Genomic DNA, 13,811 nt, shown 5'->3' on the forward strand with positions numbered 1-13,811 from the left:
TCTAGAAGGCTTCCTGTCCACTTGAACTCAGTTCGAAGTATACACAATTATGAGAAACATCATACCATATATCCCGTCTTTAATTTTCTATGCAGTAAGATACCAGTCCCCCTGTATGGAGTACCCATCCACCTATTCTGCACTACGTACTTGTGAATAGAATAGTCATGTTCGAAAACCCTTCTGGAAAACCCACTCGTGGCAAACTTTCCCTGCTCCATGATTGGTCGAGACCCGCGCGTGAACTCCATGATTTCATTTTTTTTCTGTTTCCATTCGTAGCGATCACCTATCACATTACTCGCTACTTAGTTATTTTCCTGGCCATACCAGACACGCGTCTTGGTGCGTGCGGGTTAGCCCTGTATACAAGTACCGAGTCTAGCTACCATTAAGAAACGAGAGCAATGCAGGCACATCCTCCCTCTCCCCAAACCGCTCCAGGGCCACACTCGGCCCAACTCTCTCCCAAATGCGCATCTTGAACCACTCTGGCCAGAACCCTGCGTACTCCCATTCTACGATTGCTTTTATTTTCAGTGTCTCGGGGTCGACGATGATGTTTGCTTGCGAGGGGTCGTTGTGGCAGAATACGTACTCCTCTTTGTCACTTGTTTTGCGCGGCCAGGTATCCCTGGTATCGTCTGCAGCCATAGCCCGATATGGAGGGATGACTGGACCCTTTGGGTCCGGGCTACCAGTAGTCTTCGATTTGATGCGGTGAAGTATAGCAAGATACCCCAACAACTCCTCCGTAACAACTCTCTTCTCCCCCTCCTCTAACCCCTGTACATACTCCGTAGTCAACAAAAAGCTCCAATCGACCTCGAACGCCCCCATAAATCCTCGGGACAGGGATCTCAGGACAAACGCGTCTTATAAACCATAGACACGCAGCCTCGTTCTGGAGACGATCTTTGTTCAGGCGGGGGACGTGCTTTGTGCCGCGCTGCGTTGTCATGTCTTCGCTGGAACGGAGGGTGCGTTTTATGAAGATGTTGTCAAAGTGGTAGTAGGCTCTTTCGGCGGTTGTGGCGAAGCAGCTGTCTGGTGTGGAGGGATTGGGAGGGGGTTCTGGCATGTTGGATATGGACGATCATGGACTTGCATTAGAATCATATGTCTTATGCATGAGACTACCAGCAAGTACACAAATGCAGAAGTGGCGGGGGATAGCAAACACAATCATGTGATATAAGCTTCTACAATCCTTCTGGAACTACGGAGTACAACAAGTAACCAAGAGTAACATGCATTAATCCGCCCAATGCACCCTCGTGCGCCCCGTCCCCGTCCAATTCAAAATCCCTGTCAAATGCCTGTAACAACAAACTGCATAAGCAAAAGCCTTTTCCGACCCTTTTTTTTTTTTTTTTTTTTTTTTTTTTTTTTACTACTTTTTCTGTTTTATCGAATTTTAATAAGAGGTATCATACAAAATCAAAATCCCAAACAGCCAATGCTCTATGAAATGCACAACAAGAAATCAAAAATCAAGATAACAAGTTCTTCAACGATGGACTCGCACTCGCCCCTGATGGCGGTGCGGGAGTCCCGTTGATACTGCCATGTCGGCCCTGGCTCGTTGGTGGCAGCGTTACCGGTGTATCCTCCACTCGGGGAGCCGCTGGTGATACCTGCGTCATCGAAGGTGATGGCACTGGCGCACTAAGAACACGATCTGTAGAGTACATCCGCGGCGGCGGTCCGTTCAACGCGCTGATTGAATGCTGCGGCGAATGGCGCACCATCGTAGCTTGCACCTCTGGAGGCGACGCGGACGAGGCGTACGGACGTGGACCAGCCACTGGCACGTGGGTTTGACGCGGTGATGGGACAGGCACAGGACCGTAGGGACTCTGGTGTGTCGCATAGTGTTGAGGTGGAGGCACTCCGTTTGCGAAATGTGGTGGAGGACCAGCGGTAGGATGAGGTGGTGGATGAGAAGGGTGAGAAGGAGGCGGAGGCGGAGGTGCTTGGTAACCGCTGAGATGATGCGGTGCCGGTGGTGCCGTAGGTGGTCCTCCGTAGCCAGGTCCATGATCATACCCCGGGTACCAGTCGGGCCTGGCGTGGATTTGCGGCGGTGCAGACGCTGTCGGAGGGAGAGGTGTCGGGTGATGCGCGTGCGGTGGCGCGTATGGATGGCTGTACTCGACAAGTCGAGGTGTTGGCAACACCGGTCGTTGAGTGGGCGTAGTATAACCAGATGGCCGTGGTTCCGGGGTTGGTGCCGTAAGGCTCTTTTGATGGCACTTGTGACATTCATATATCGGCTCATCTCGTTCAATAGTCATCCCATAGGACGGCGGAGGGTATGGACCTGGGTGGTATGGCGGGCTGATGCCGGACGGTGGCGGTCCACCCATTCCAATCCCGTTCAACAAAGGTGGCCGGTTGCTCATCAGTGTCATCCGTCGCGACCTATCCATAGACCACCATCTGGGACTGTAACCTGTCGAGCAGCGAACGCAATGTCGCTCCACGAGGTCCCCGACAATTGGGCACGATGGCGCTGGAGGTTCGGAATCGATCTCCATTTCGTCCACAGGCGCCTCGTGGACATCCTTGACCGAACCGTTGGCGACCGATGCTCGTCGTCCACTACCCAGCACAAGCGGCTGTGAAGCTCCGATGGACTGTTGAACATGCGCCGCTTTTCGAACAGCTCCCGTAAGCGTCAGATCGGCCTGCTTGTAAGTTTGCACAAATCGCTGCAGCGCATTGACACCCTCCTTCTCCGTCATCTCGCCGACATCGTGAACGGCACCCGACACTTGGTGGTGGGGGCACCATATGGCCGCACTCGCAGACCCGGTCTCCTGTCCCAGTCGCATGCTGTTCACAGAATCACGTCGAGAACTCTTCACGGGCGCGATGTCGAATCCAAACCGGTATTGCGCTTGGAACGCGCAGCCAATATGAAACCGGGCGTTACAGCCACTGTGATGACAAGACACGCACGCACCCTTGTTGGACTTGCAGACTTTGCAAACTTCGCGATACCTATCACTGGGAATGAAACCGAAACCTTCAGCCGGCTCGAGCTCCTTGGCGGTCCCGAACTTGATCTCCGGGGTCCATATCGCACACACCACATGTACCCAGTTGTTGCCCACTGTTCGCTTCAACGGTTCTCGAGGACCGACAGGCTTACCAACAGCCTCTTGTCGTTGGCGGTAGAGCTTGACCGCCTCTTGGACCATCTCCTTCTCGAGCCTTTCCTTCTCCCGATCCCGATCAGTCTTCTTTTTATGAGAGACCCTAGGCGACTCCATCAACTCGTGTTCCGTCCAAGTCACAGGGCACAAAACACATTCGTAACACGTCGAAATCATCGGACTGCGATCGTTCGAGCACATATCACACAGCCATTTGATGCCGTTGCGCGTGGGGCTGACACCATAGCAATTACGATGTACCGTCAGGCGACAGTCGCGACATGACAGGTGGTCGTTACCCGCAGGCTCGATCCGGTTGCAAACGGCACACGGAAGCGTTCGGGCCTTTGGAGGATCGGGGATAATCGGCGGAGGCTCGGGTTTCTCGGTCGCGGCCGTCTTCTTCCTTTTCGCGGGTGCCGGTTCCACCGACGTGGCCGCTGAGCTGGTCGCGCTCTCTTTGTCGTTGACATGGTGACCCTTCCTCTTCGATGGTGGCTCCTGGGCTTGCGGTGTGGATTCACTGACACTGACGCCAAGCGCGGCCGCGGCGGCTGCAGTCCCACTGTTGATCGTGACCGGAGTTTCGGAAGTCATAAGAAGTTGGACCAGCAACTCCTCGTCCATTCGTCGACGCCATGACTTGTTACCGCTTTGGGAAATTTTCCTGGCCACTTCATCCACATTCTCCCATTGGATGCCGTATTTTCTCCACAGCTGGGCGCATCGCAGACAAAGGGCCACCATCAATTGAGAGCTCTTGTCCTTTTTGGAGGACGATGCTTCGGCAGGAACGGTCGTGCCGGGTGCCACTGCTGGTGCGCGGCGCCATTGTCGCGTGTTCCGCGTGTGGCAGAATTTGCATGTAAACCCGCGTTTCTTGTCGGCCGCTTTATCCGCATCGAACGCTGAATCATCTTGATCGTCTGCCACGTCGTCTGCCAGTTTGGCGGCTGCCAGATCCCGCTTGGCTTCTTTCTTGCCCTTTCTCCCTTCGTAGTTGCCCCAAATCTGTTTCCCGCGGGGACTTTTCTTCCAGACGTAATAGAATCGCACGATCTGGTAGTGGGGGACGGTCTTAACATGCTTCGTCACGTTGCGGAGTTCCGATCCATACTTGCTGACACCTTGTTCAAACAACTTGAGCTCTTCGGGGCGTAAATGGGGTTCCTTAAGGTCCTTATATTTGTTGGACTTCTTGAGTTTGGCCAGCGCGGCATCCACGTTGAAACCATGGGCGTAGAGCAATTCCAGGGCTTTGTCCAGGAAATTGGTGGACCACTTTTCAAGACTCATCGTGGGAGCAATCTCCTTGGCACGTGCCATATAATCGTCGATAAACTTTTCGCGCTCTTCCGGGGTTAAATCCGAACCGGGGGCATCATCTTCTCCGCGCGACGACGATGGAATCTGGGTGGCGGTGGGCATCTTGAACAACAGCTCAGAGGTCCGGGTCGACTTTCCATTGACCGTTACTGGCTCATCCTCCCCGCGTCGAACATAGCCAGTTGGTTCATCCGTTACCCATTTTGGTCGATTCGCCAGTTCCTGCCTGGCAGCTTCGATGGCCGCGAGAGTCTCCTTTCCGAGCTTAGAATCCTTGCGGCTAGATGACTTTTGCAAGTATTTCTTCTTGATCTCTGTCGGCTTGACATACTCCACAGGACGCCCCGGCCACGGGTTGACCATAGCCTGGTGTCGCGGACCAAGACGAGAACTGGCACGCGGATATATCCGGTCATCGTAGTCCAATACATCTTCCACCCGACAATGAATACCCAAGTACCGAAAAGGCCACATCCGCGCCTGTGCTGTCTGTTCCTCGGTGGCCGGATGGATTGCCGTATCATCGGCTGTGGCTGGCGTGCTGCCCTTGGTGCCATTGGCAGCACCGTTCGGGTCCTCTTCCTCTTCCTCGGGAATCTCTTCTTCTCCTTCGGGCGGAGCATCACCGATCATGGAAGTGTGGCGGGCCTCCAATTTTCGTTCCTGCGCACGGCTACAAGCGGCGCAGGCCCATGCGAAGCCACGGGCCGGTTTCTTGGTTAATGCGGGCCGTACACAATACATGTGGTATGTATTGTGACAAACGGCGCAATCCACCGAATCGGTACTAAATTATGTTAGTAATTATAATAGAATATAATAGAATAAAAAATACATACTTTGCAGCATAGAGACTACAGCGCTTGCAGGTTTTGACGGCGGCCGTCAGTTCCTTGCGCTTGCCAATTTCCACTAGAACAAACTTCCACCGGTCGTCCAAAACCTTCTTTACATTCGCGGGGACGTTGATAACTTTACTGGTAGGAATGACGTCGTAGTAGCGATGAATGTAGCGGTCGAACATTTTATCGTACCAGAAACTATCCCGGGATTTGCGGTACTCGTCAAAGTTCTCGATCTCCGATAAATGCCGAATTTGGCATTTTCCGCGTAATGAACCCAGGGGGCAAGTGTCGGAATGCATAGAGGCAAACACTAACCGAGTGTCTGCAACTCTCCGTTGAATGTCACGCGGCCGATAATACCAGTTGACTCGCAGCGCTTCGATTGGCCCCGAAGGCGTATCTTTGGAGGGGATGAATTCCATGATTCTGGCCAAATAATATGGCTCCCCAGGTGGTTCACAAATAAGGTAAACATGATCTGTCAATTAGTTAGCATATATTCAACATATAAAAAAAAAAAAAAAAAAAAAAAGTACCGTTGACTGCGTAGGTGGTCCCATCGTCGGCGGTCAAAACACCGTCCACGAGACTAGCGCCATGATTCTCAAAATGGACCATGTTAGATGCTGTTTGTCCCTGGACGAAACCAGGCGCGGTGGTAAAAACCTTCTTGGCGGGGTTACCATTGGGGGCGTTAGCATTGGTCGCGTGGGAGTTGGCGGGTTGCTTTCGTTTCCGCGAGGGATTTGACGTTGCGGTGTTGCTCTCTTCTAATTTAGCGGAAAAGGAAGAAGTGCCGGGGATGGAGTCCTTGGCGGAGGCAGCGGCGGCTGCTGCTGCTGACTGAGGCCCCCCATTTGAGGCTGCGGGATTTTTTCGCGAAGATGGTTTTTCAAATTCGTGCTGCTGTTGCTGTTGCTGTTGCTTGCTGCTGGAGCTGGAGCCATTGGCGTTACTGGTTGGCGCCACCGCACCACTGCGTTTGGACGACTTGGACGCGGATGTGGGATGAGCAACTTCCAGATCCACGTCGAAGTCGCGATCCTCTGCATAATTGGGACGCGGCGCATTGCGACCCCTTGAGCGCGTGCCATAGGGAACTGCAGTGGCGGAAGAGTTAGACGGCTGTTCTGAGGCGGGGGCCTCAGAGGGTGATGCGCTGGCAGTCATGAGTTGAGGCTGCGATTCATTCGCAGGTTGAGTAGTGGTGGTGGTAGTGGCGGGCTGAGCTGACTTGTTTGATCTCCCGTAGTGATCGTTGCGCTGCTCTCCTTCCTGTGACTGTTGCTGCTGCGGCTTGTTGGGAGGTGACCTGTCCGCGGACATGACAGGATCTCACAAAAAGCAGAAACAAGAAGAAGAGAAAAAGGTAGATGGAGGGAAGGGGAAGATGAAAAAGGGAAAACTCCAAAACCGGCGCTACAGTAGAGAGAAAATAGAAACAGGGAGTAGACTTCCGGGGGGGGGAGAGGCGTTTGGTAGTCCGGATTGCGATAGGGGAAACAAACACCAAAAGTAGAGTAGAGAAGAATAGGCGCGGGAGATGCGAGAAAGCTCAGTTGACGGGACGATCCCGCGTGGGAAGTGCAGGTTGAGAAAGAACAAAAAGAAAGACTAGCAGCGGACGTGGAGAGAAGACATGGAGCGGCGATTGGCCGAGTAAAGTGACAAAAGGAAGAACAAGAGACGGCGAGTCAGTGAGAGAGAGAAAAGGAAAAAGGGAGAAAGTGGAAATGAGAAGAGAAGAGAAAGTGAAAGGATAAGAAGGCAAGTCAGTTGGAAAAATCTCGGCCGCAGGAGATCCCCGGATCGAAGTAAACCGTTATGGGCAGGGAATTCGATTCCCTTTCGGCAAGGGTGATATGTTGGGTGGTGGGAAAGTGGATGTGCAATATCGGGGAAACAGGAATGTGAGGATATGGTTTAGCAGGGACAGTGAATAAATATACGGAGGGGAAGAGAGGATTCGAACTCGAAGGGAACAGACGGAGAGATGTAGGAGAGAGGAAGAAGAGAGGAAAGAAGACAGTCAGAAACCAGGAATAGAGTGATGATGATGATGCGGTTCCTTAGCGGCGGTGGAAAGCCTAGTTCAAAAAAAAAAGAAAGAAAGAAAGAAAAAAGAAAAGAAAAGAAAAGAAAAAAAATACACGCGCAGAACCACAATAGACGGGGACACAAGATACAGGATCGAGTCGAGTTACTGTAAACGGAAGAAAAGAAGGAGGGAAGAAAAGATTGAAAGGAGGAAAAAGTGGAAGTGAGCGAAGGCGAAATGAAAGAAACCCAAGAAGGCATTCATCAAGATATCCTATTCCAGGATGTTCCGACCCGTCGTGTGCCCCTAAGTTAGTCCCGATGGGTTAATATGACAACCTCCGGATTATACGTGTACCAGTACGGGGGAAGTTATTCTACCAAGTAATACAAGTACTCTTGTTCTACTGTTCCTATTCCCTGCACACTATAGAGTACTCTCCGTGGAATTGTACTCTGAGAAAAGAGTGATACTTTGAATACCAACGTCGTGATCTACACTGCGGAAAAGACACATCCTCCAAACGAGCGCGAGGGAATCCGGACGGTGGACCGAGCGACCCGAGGCATACATATTCACCACGGAAATTCTACGTACCCATATATGTTCTTGCACTCTGTACTCTCTGTATTCTGTCAACCCGTGTCTTATTCTGTTAGCATCCGTACGATGCAGAACAGTTACGAGCCACCGACTCGATCCACCAGTAGAAAATTCCTGATTTGTCCGGCTGCACTGCACCTGTATGTACGACTGCCGGAACCCCCAGGAGTACTCCGTACTCCGTGTGTACTTTAGGTTGCTTTTAGGAGATTCTCAATCTTCAACTCTCCCTAATCTTCTCTTCTATTTAAATCCCCAAACTATCCCAACAATGGCATTACCAATCGTGCTACGAGAATCTCTCCGTCTTTCTATACCCAATCGGGCATGGATCTGGATCCTATCGCCATTGACTCGGCCAATCATAGTGTGCAGTCCGTTTAGAGTAAGTCATGATGCCTAGTCAGTACGCCCCTGTATTGGGAGTGTATTGTATGATTGTATGGGTACATTTCAATAGCTACGATTAACTGTTTGTATTGGCATTTATTCAAACAACGATTTTTTGAAAAACAATACAGTCCTCAAAAGTACTACATACAAGACCATTCCAATAACGATGTGAGGGGCCAAGGGATGTGATCCACCTCCCGATGGAGAAGCGTGCGGGTGTTGTGCAGATATCTGGCAGTAACATTCTCCGACTATCTAGATAAGTCTCCAAGAACAACTATTCTTCATTCTACTCATATAGAAGTATATTCTACGAGTGCTCACTGCTCTGTATACCAATAAGTGTCATGTCCGACCGGCTGGATCGTTTCCATTCCGATGGAGCGCGCCTGCAGATCAACGCTTCTGATTGGCCCGCTTTTCGACGATCCAGGAACCTTCGCTGAAAGGTATCAGATTATGTAATTCATGCCTGAGGCCTCCAATGTACACCGCGTTCGCGTCGATGGAGGGGTCTTGAATCATAATTTAGACTGAGTTAAGATAAGAAGGCGATTAGTGGTTAATCACTCCAAGGGAATAAGTCGTCCCAGTCACATAGTGCAGCAGGGATGATCTCTCGTCCATAGTGCCAGAGGTACCAGTAACATCCCTCCGCCATGTCGGGACAACAGCCATTTCAATCCCATGGCTTCAATACCTCCATCGATCTCGTGCGCAGACAGGCTTACAGCGTGCCTTCGTTGGCGGGTCACAAGCGCCCTCCAGAGTCCCTGTCAGGTGACCCGCCCTCCAAGACATCCACCTCGGGCGTCAACCATGGTTTAAACACCATCTATCAGCCAAATCCCGGCTATCATCAGGCTTCCTCGACTTCTCGTCCAGTGGACTTTGTTCGTCCGTCAGTTAGTCGATCACGGGGTCGTCTGGTAGCTAGTGAGATCCGTCCTGTGACTGCTGCAGCGGAGGACCAACGCCGCAGCATAGAGGAACAGGCTCCTCCATCATCAAGCCAGAATCCACTCCTATCTCTCAGAGACCCCCGATATGGTCTGCCCCCGTCATTGGTCGCGAATTTTGCGGCCCTGGGGGTCAGCAGTATCTACGGATGGCAGGCATCCTGTCTATTAGCCAGCGGGCTGCTGACGGGTGAACGCCACCTAGTCTATACGGCACCCACAGGTGGTGGAAAATCATTGGTTGCCGATGTTTTGATGCTGAAACGCATCATTGAGAATCCGTCTAAAAAGGCTATCTTGGTGTTGCCTTATGTTGCTTTAGTCCAGGAGAAGCTCAAGTGGCTGCGACGCATTGTGCAGGACGTGGACAAATATATTCTTGATGATCAGGATTGGCAGAAGGAACAAAAGTCTATTCGCGTTACTGGGTATTTTGGTGGGAGCAGGACTACGGCTTCTTGGACGGATACGGATATTGCTGTTTGCACAATTGAAAAGGTTTGCTAAGGCCCGCTGTCTTATTCGGTTCTAACAGTGTTAGGCCAACTCGTTGATTAATAGTGCCATCGAAGAATGCAGTATTGGCGATTTAGGCGTCGTTGTTCTGGACGAGCTGCATATGCTGGACGATGAGCATCGTGGTTATCTTTTGGAACTCATGGTCACCAAAATACTATTGCTCCAGCAGGATATCCAAATCATTGGAATGAGTGCCACTCTTTCGGTATGACTGGGCTCCATACTAAACTTGCCCGAGGCTGACGGACTAGAACACCGAACTGCTAGCAGAGTGGATGAATGCCAAATTCTTCATTTCAACCTATCGACCCGTTCCGATTGACGAGTATTTAATCTACGAAAATGCTATCTATCCAGCAGCAACATCTAGACAACTCTTCCAGACCATTTCCAAACTAAGATCCGCACCAACAGAAGCCCTGACAAACACTATGCCTCCGCATCGAATGATCGAGCGCTCCACGTTCCGGGAACTTTCCCACCCCATGACGAACTCGATGGTCGCTTTGGCTATTCACACAGCCATTGCTGGGTACGGCGCGTTGGTGTTTTGTGGCAATCGCCAAGCTTGTCAGCTCCATGCGGCTATTATGAGCGAGGCTATGCCAGGAACTACTGACGTGGATCCAGCCGAGTTGAGCAAACGGTTGGACTTGTTAGCTGAATTACGCAGTCTGCCAAGTGGTCTCGATCCGGTTCTTGAAACTACGCTCATCAAGGGGGTTGGCTTTCATCGTGTGTGTATCTGGCCAGATACTTGTGAAAATCAGCTGACAAGCTCAGATGCGGGAATGACGACCGAAGAAAGAGAATTCATCGCTCAAGCTTACGATCAAGGTGCCTTAAAAGTACTTGTCGCCACGTGCAGTCTCGCGGCTGGCGTCAACCTCCCAGCAAGAAGAGTTATCATAAATGGTGCGCGAATGGGCCGTGAGTTGGTCGGCCCTGCGATGCTGTATGTATTCAATCACCTAAATGGATGCCATTTGGCTAACTGTATAGACGACAAATGTGTGGACGCGCTGGACGCAAAGGAAAGGACGAAGCTGGAGAGACGTACCTTATATGTGGAAAAGCGGATTTGGAAGCCGTGTGTGATTTATTAGAGGCTGATATGCCCGCCATCGCCAGCTGTCTAGCTCCGGAGAAGCGGGGACTCAAGAGGTAACCTTTTTTTAAATGTTCTTTCTGATTTTTACTTACATCTCAGGGCACTTTTGGAAGCAGTAGCAACCGGACTGGCTTCTGGTTGCGAAGCAATCAAGGAATATGTGAAATGCACACTCCTCTGCCGGACATTGGACAAGAAAATCGCATACAGCATCATGGATTCCGCACTACGAGAACTAGTCGGCGAAGAACTTTTGCGCCTCACAGATGACGAATCGTACGAGGCAACACAGCTTGGACAAGCGGTTGTTGCATCCGCATTCGCCCCCGAAGATGGCCTCTTCGTGTATAAAGAGCTAAAGCGAGCACTGCAGGCTTTCGTCATGGACGGTGATATGCACATCTTCTACATGTTTACTCCTCTGCAAGTAGCGGCAAGCACACAAATCGATTGGCAGATATTTCGGGATCAATTGGATTTTCTTGACGAGAGTGGCTTGCGCGCGCTGCAATTTGTCGGTGTTTCGCCGGGTTTTGTCAACACCATGTACGTGTCCCTCCCTCGTATTTCACACATTACGAGAATAAGTTTCTGACATTCCTGCAGGGTCCAATCCGGCGCCACCTTAAAAGAAACCACTCCTGAGCAAATTAACCTAGCCCGCATCTACCGCCGCGCCTACACAGCCTTCCAACTGCGCGACCTTTCCAATGAAGTCCCTCTCTCCACAATCGCCATCCGCTACCGCATCCCCCGCGGCACAGTCCAAACCCTAGCCCAACAATGCCATGGCTTCGCCGCAGGCATCGTCAAATTCTGCCAAAGAATGGATTGGGGCATGCTAGCGGCTGTTCTAGACCATATGCGTGATCGACTGGAAGCAGAGGCACGTGCTGATCTTTTGGAGATGGCGCAGGTTACTTATGTTAAGGGGTGGACGGCAAGGCTATTACGGGAGAATGGGTATAAGGGTTTGAGGGCGTTGGCGGAGGCAGATCCTAAAGATCTTGTTCCGGTTTTGACGATGGTATGTTCGGGTACCCGGTTAATACGTGCTACAGTGCTGATGAGATTAGGTAAACCCACGGAAATCGCACAAAAGTCAACTGCATCCGACAGAGGCAGAGCGGTATTCTGCCAAGTTACTGGCTAAAGCGGAAATTATTGTTGCATCGGCGAATGAGATTTGGGGTATGCATATTTTTCTTTCTGACATATGGATCGAGAGCTGACTGTTTGTTAGAACGTGAGATGCAAGTTGACTTGGAGGAGTAGCCCGGCACCTCGTATTTCACGTTTGTTTCGAGCTCCTTGGCCTGTGATTGGTCTGGTGTATATATGACTGCATATGATAGACGCATATTAGAGCCTCAGCCTCATCTTTCGAGCCTGATAGAATATTACGACTGTGATCTGATCACCACTTCCCCAGGCTTACAGATTATCCCGAGGTGCTCGCTACAGGTTGTTCCTGGGGAACAATCCTTCAGACGGTTAATAGCCCAGGCTTATGAGAGCGTAAGCCACTTGTCAATAAACGATACGATCATATACCCCACCATACATATAATCTGAAAAACATTATAACCCATTCAACACCCTCTGCGCCTCAATAACCTCCCCCTGATCCACAAAATCCACCAACACCACATTCGGCCCCCTCCCATGCAAACCCTCACACAACTCCGCCTGCGCCCCAATACTCCCATTCCCATGCACAGCATTCGTCCTCGCCGCACGGATCCGATCTGGTACCTTGATGCCCAGGATCTCCACGTTGAGGAAGTGGTTGACGATGTACATACGGTTGTCTGCAGTGGCGCCGGGGGGTCGGTCGATGGAGCAGTTGGGGAAGGACGGGTTTGTTTCGCCGAAGGGGGTTTCGAAGAAGTAGGCGAATTCGTCGAGGATGTAGGGTATGCTGGATGGGTTTGCGCCGTAGTCTGTCATTTGTCAGTTGGTATATATAATCGGGGAGAGAGGGTGAGAGTGTACCTAGGAAAACAACCAATCTCTTCCCCATATCAACCATCTCCTGCACAGACGGCCACTCATTCATCGGCAACACCCCATTCCCACCCCCACTACCCCCAGGAACAAAAACCAACCCATCCAACCCGGCCTCCCCAAAAACACCCCCAAACATCTCAACCCCAACCCGATCCCCATTCGTCAACAACAACGTCACAACCTCCCCCGGATTCCCCTCCAACCAACCCCCCACAATCCTCAAAAAATCTACCAACGACCCCCCATCCTCCAACACACAGTTCGTATGGCACAACTGCAATCTGTTCTCGTCATCGGGAGCACGGTGTGCTTGGCCCTGCAGGAAGCGGATGCCTAGGTCGAGTTGGGCGGTTACGTTGAGGTTTTGGTTCTGCGTCAGGTGTGGGCCGATGAAGGGGGAGTCGTGGGCACCGAGGAGGGTTAGGTTGCTGTAGGGGAGGGTTTGGAGGGGCGGGTCGAGGGCGTTTGCTAGGATGAGGAGGAGGGGGAAGAGGATTGGGTAGATGAAGCACTTCATTGTCTAGTTTGAGGTTTATAGACCTAGTTGGTGGAGTGCTCTGTTGTTCGGGATGCCAGGAAGATATATATATATATATATATATATACTTCGTATATTGAAGGGGAATTGCATAGTCACACTGCAATCACCTGGCGTCTAGTATCATGAAAGAATGATGCCACTTGTGATGGTCACACATCAGTTTTACCTTGGTCTGGTTGCACTGATCCGGATGCCCTGAGACTGATATACTAAGGTGTGGTTGGCACGTGTTCAAGTGTTGATACATTGTTATCAGATGATCTGTCAGTCTGATATATTTTGACACATGCCGTATATATGCTCTC

General features: G+C 51.2%; 4 protein-coding genes across 4 annotated transcripts; 1 reads left to right on the forward strand and 3 right to left on the reverse strand.

The window, feature by feature from the left end:
• Positions 1-271: 271 nt before the first annotated feature.
• Positions 272-1,117, reverse strand: ASPGLDRAFT_1251364 (uncharacterized protein). Its single transcript, XM_022540538.1, has one exon. The coding sequence runs from the start codon at positions 838-840 to the stop codon at positions 382-384; it is 459 nt and encodes a 152-aa protein (XP_022403302.1). The 5' UTR covers positions 841-1,117; the 3' UTR covers positions 272-381.
• Positions 1,118-1,493: 376 nt separating this feature from the next.
• On the reverse strand, positions 1,494-6,658 carry ASPGLDRAFT_23786 (DNA-binding E3 ubiquitin-protein ligase SNT2; the record flags this gene model as incomplete). The annotated part of the gene is made up of 3 exons (XM_022543328.1): positions 1,494-5,274; positions 5,327-5,810; positions 5,869-6,658. 3 exons carry the CDS (start codon positions 6,656-6,658, stop codon positions 1,494-1,496), a joined length of 5,055 nt encoding a protein of 1,684 aa, XP_022403303.1.
• Positions 6,659-9,025: 2,367 nt separating this feature from the next.
• ASPGLDRAFT_33515 (DEAD/DEAH box helicase) lies at positions 9,026-12,230 on the forward strand (the record flags this gene model as incomplete). The annotated part of the gene is made up of 9 exons (XM_022544317.1): positions 9,026-9,823; positions 9,867-10,049; positions 10,096-10,579; positions 10,628-10,799; positions 10,847-11,008; positions 11,055-11,501; positions 11,562-11,982; positions 12,032-12,146; positions 12,199-12,230. 9 exons carry the CDS (start codon positions 9,026-9,028, stop codon positions 12,228-12,230), a joined length of 2,814 nt encoding a protein of 937 aa, XP_022403304.1.
• Positions 12,231-12,536: 306 nt separating this feature from the next.
• Positions 12,537-13,753, reverse strand: ASPGLDRAFT_80574 (uncharacterized protein; the record flags this gene model as incomplete). Its single annotated transcript, XM_022550075.1, has 3 exons — positions 12,537-12,898; positions 12,951-13,485; positions 13,673-13,753. The coding sequence occupies 3 exons, from the start codon at positions 13,751-13,753 to the stop codon at positions 12,537-12,539; spliced, it is 978 nt and encodes a 325-aa protein (XP_022403305.1).
• Positions 13,754-13,811: the final 58 nt, after the last annotated feature.

The sequence above is a fragment of the Aspergillus glaucus genome (assembly GCF_001890805.1).
Source record: "Aspergillus glaucus CBS 516.65 unplaced genomic scaffold ASPGLscaffold_5, whole genome shotgun sequence".
In the NCBI taxonomy this organism is placed as follows: Eukaryota; Fungi; Ascomycota; class Eurotiomycetes; order Eurotiales; family Aspergillaceae; genus Aspergillus; species Aspergillus glaucus.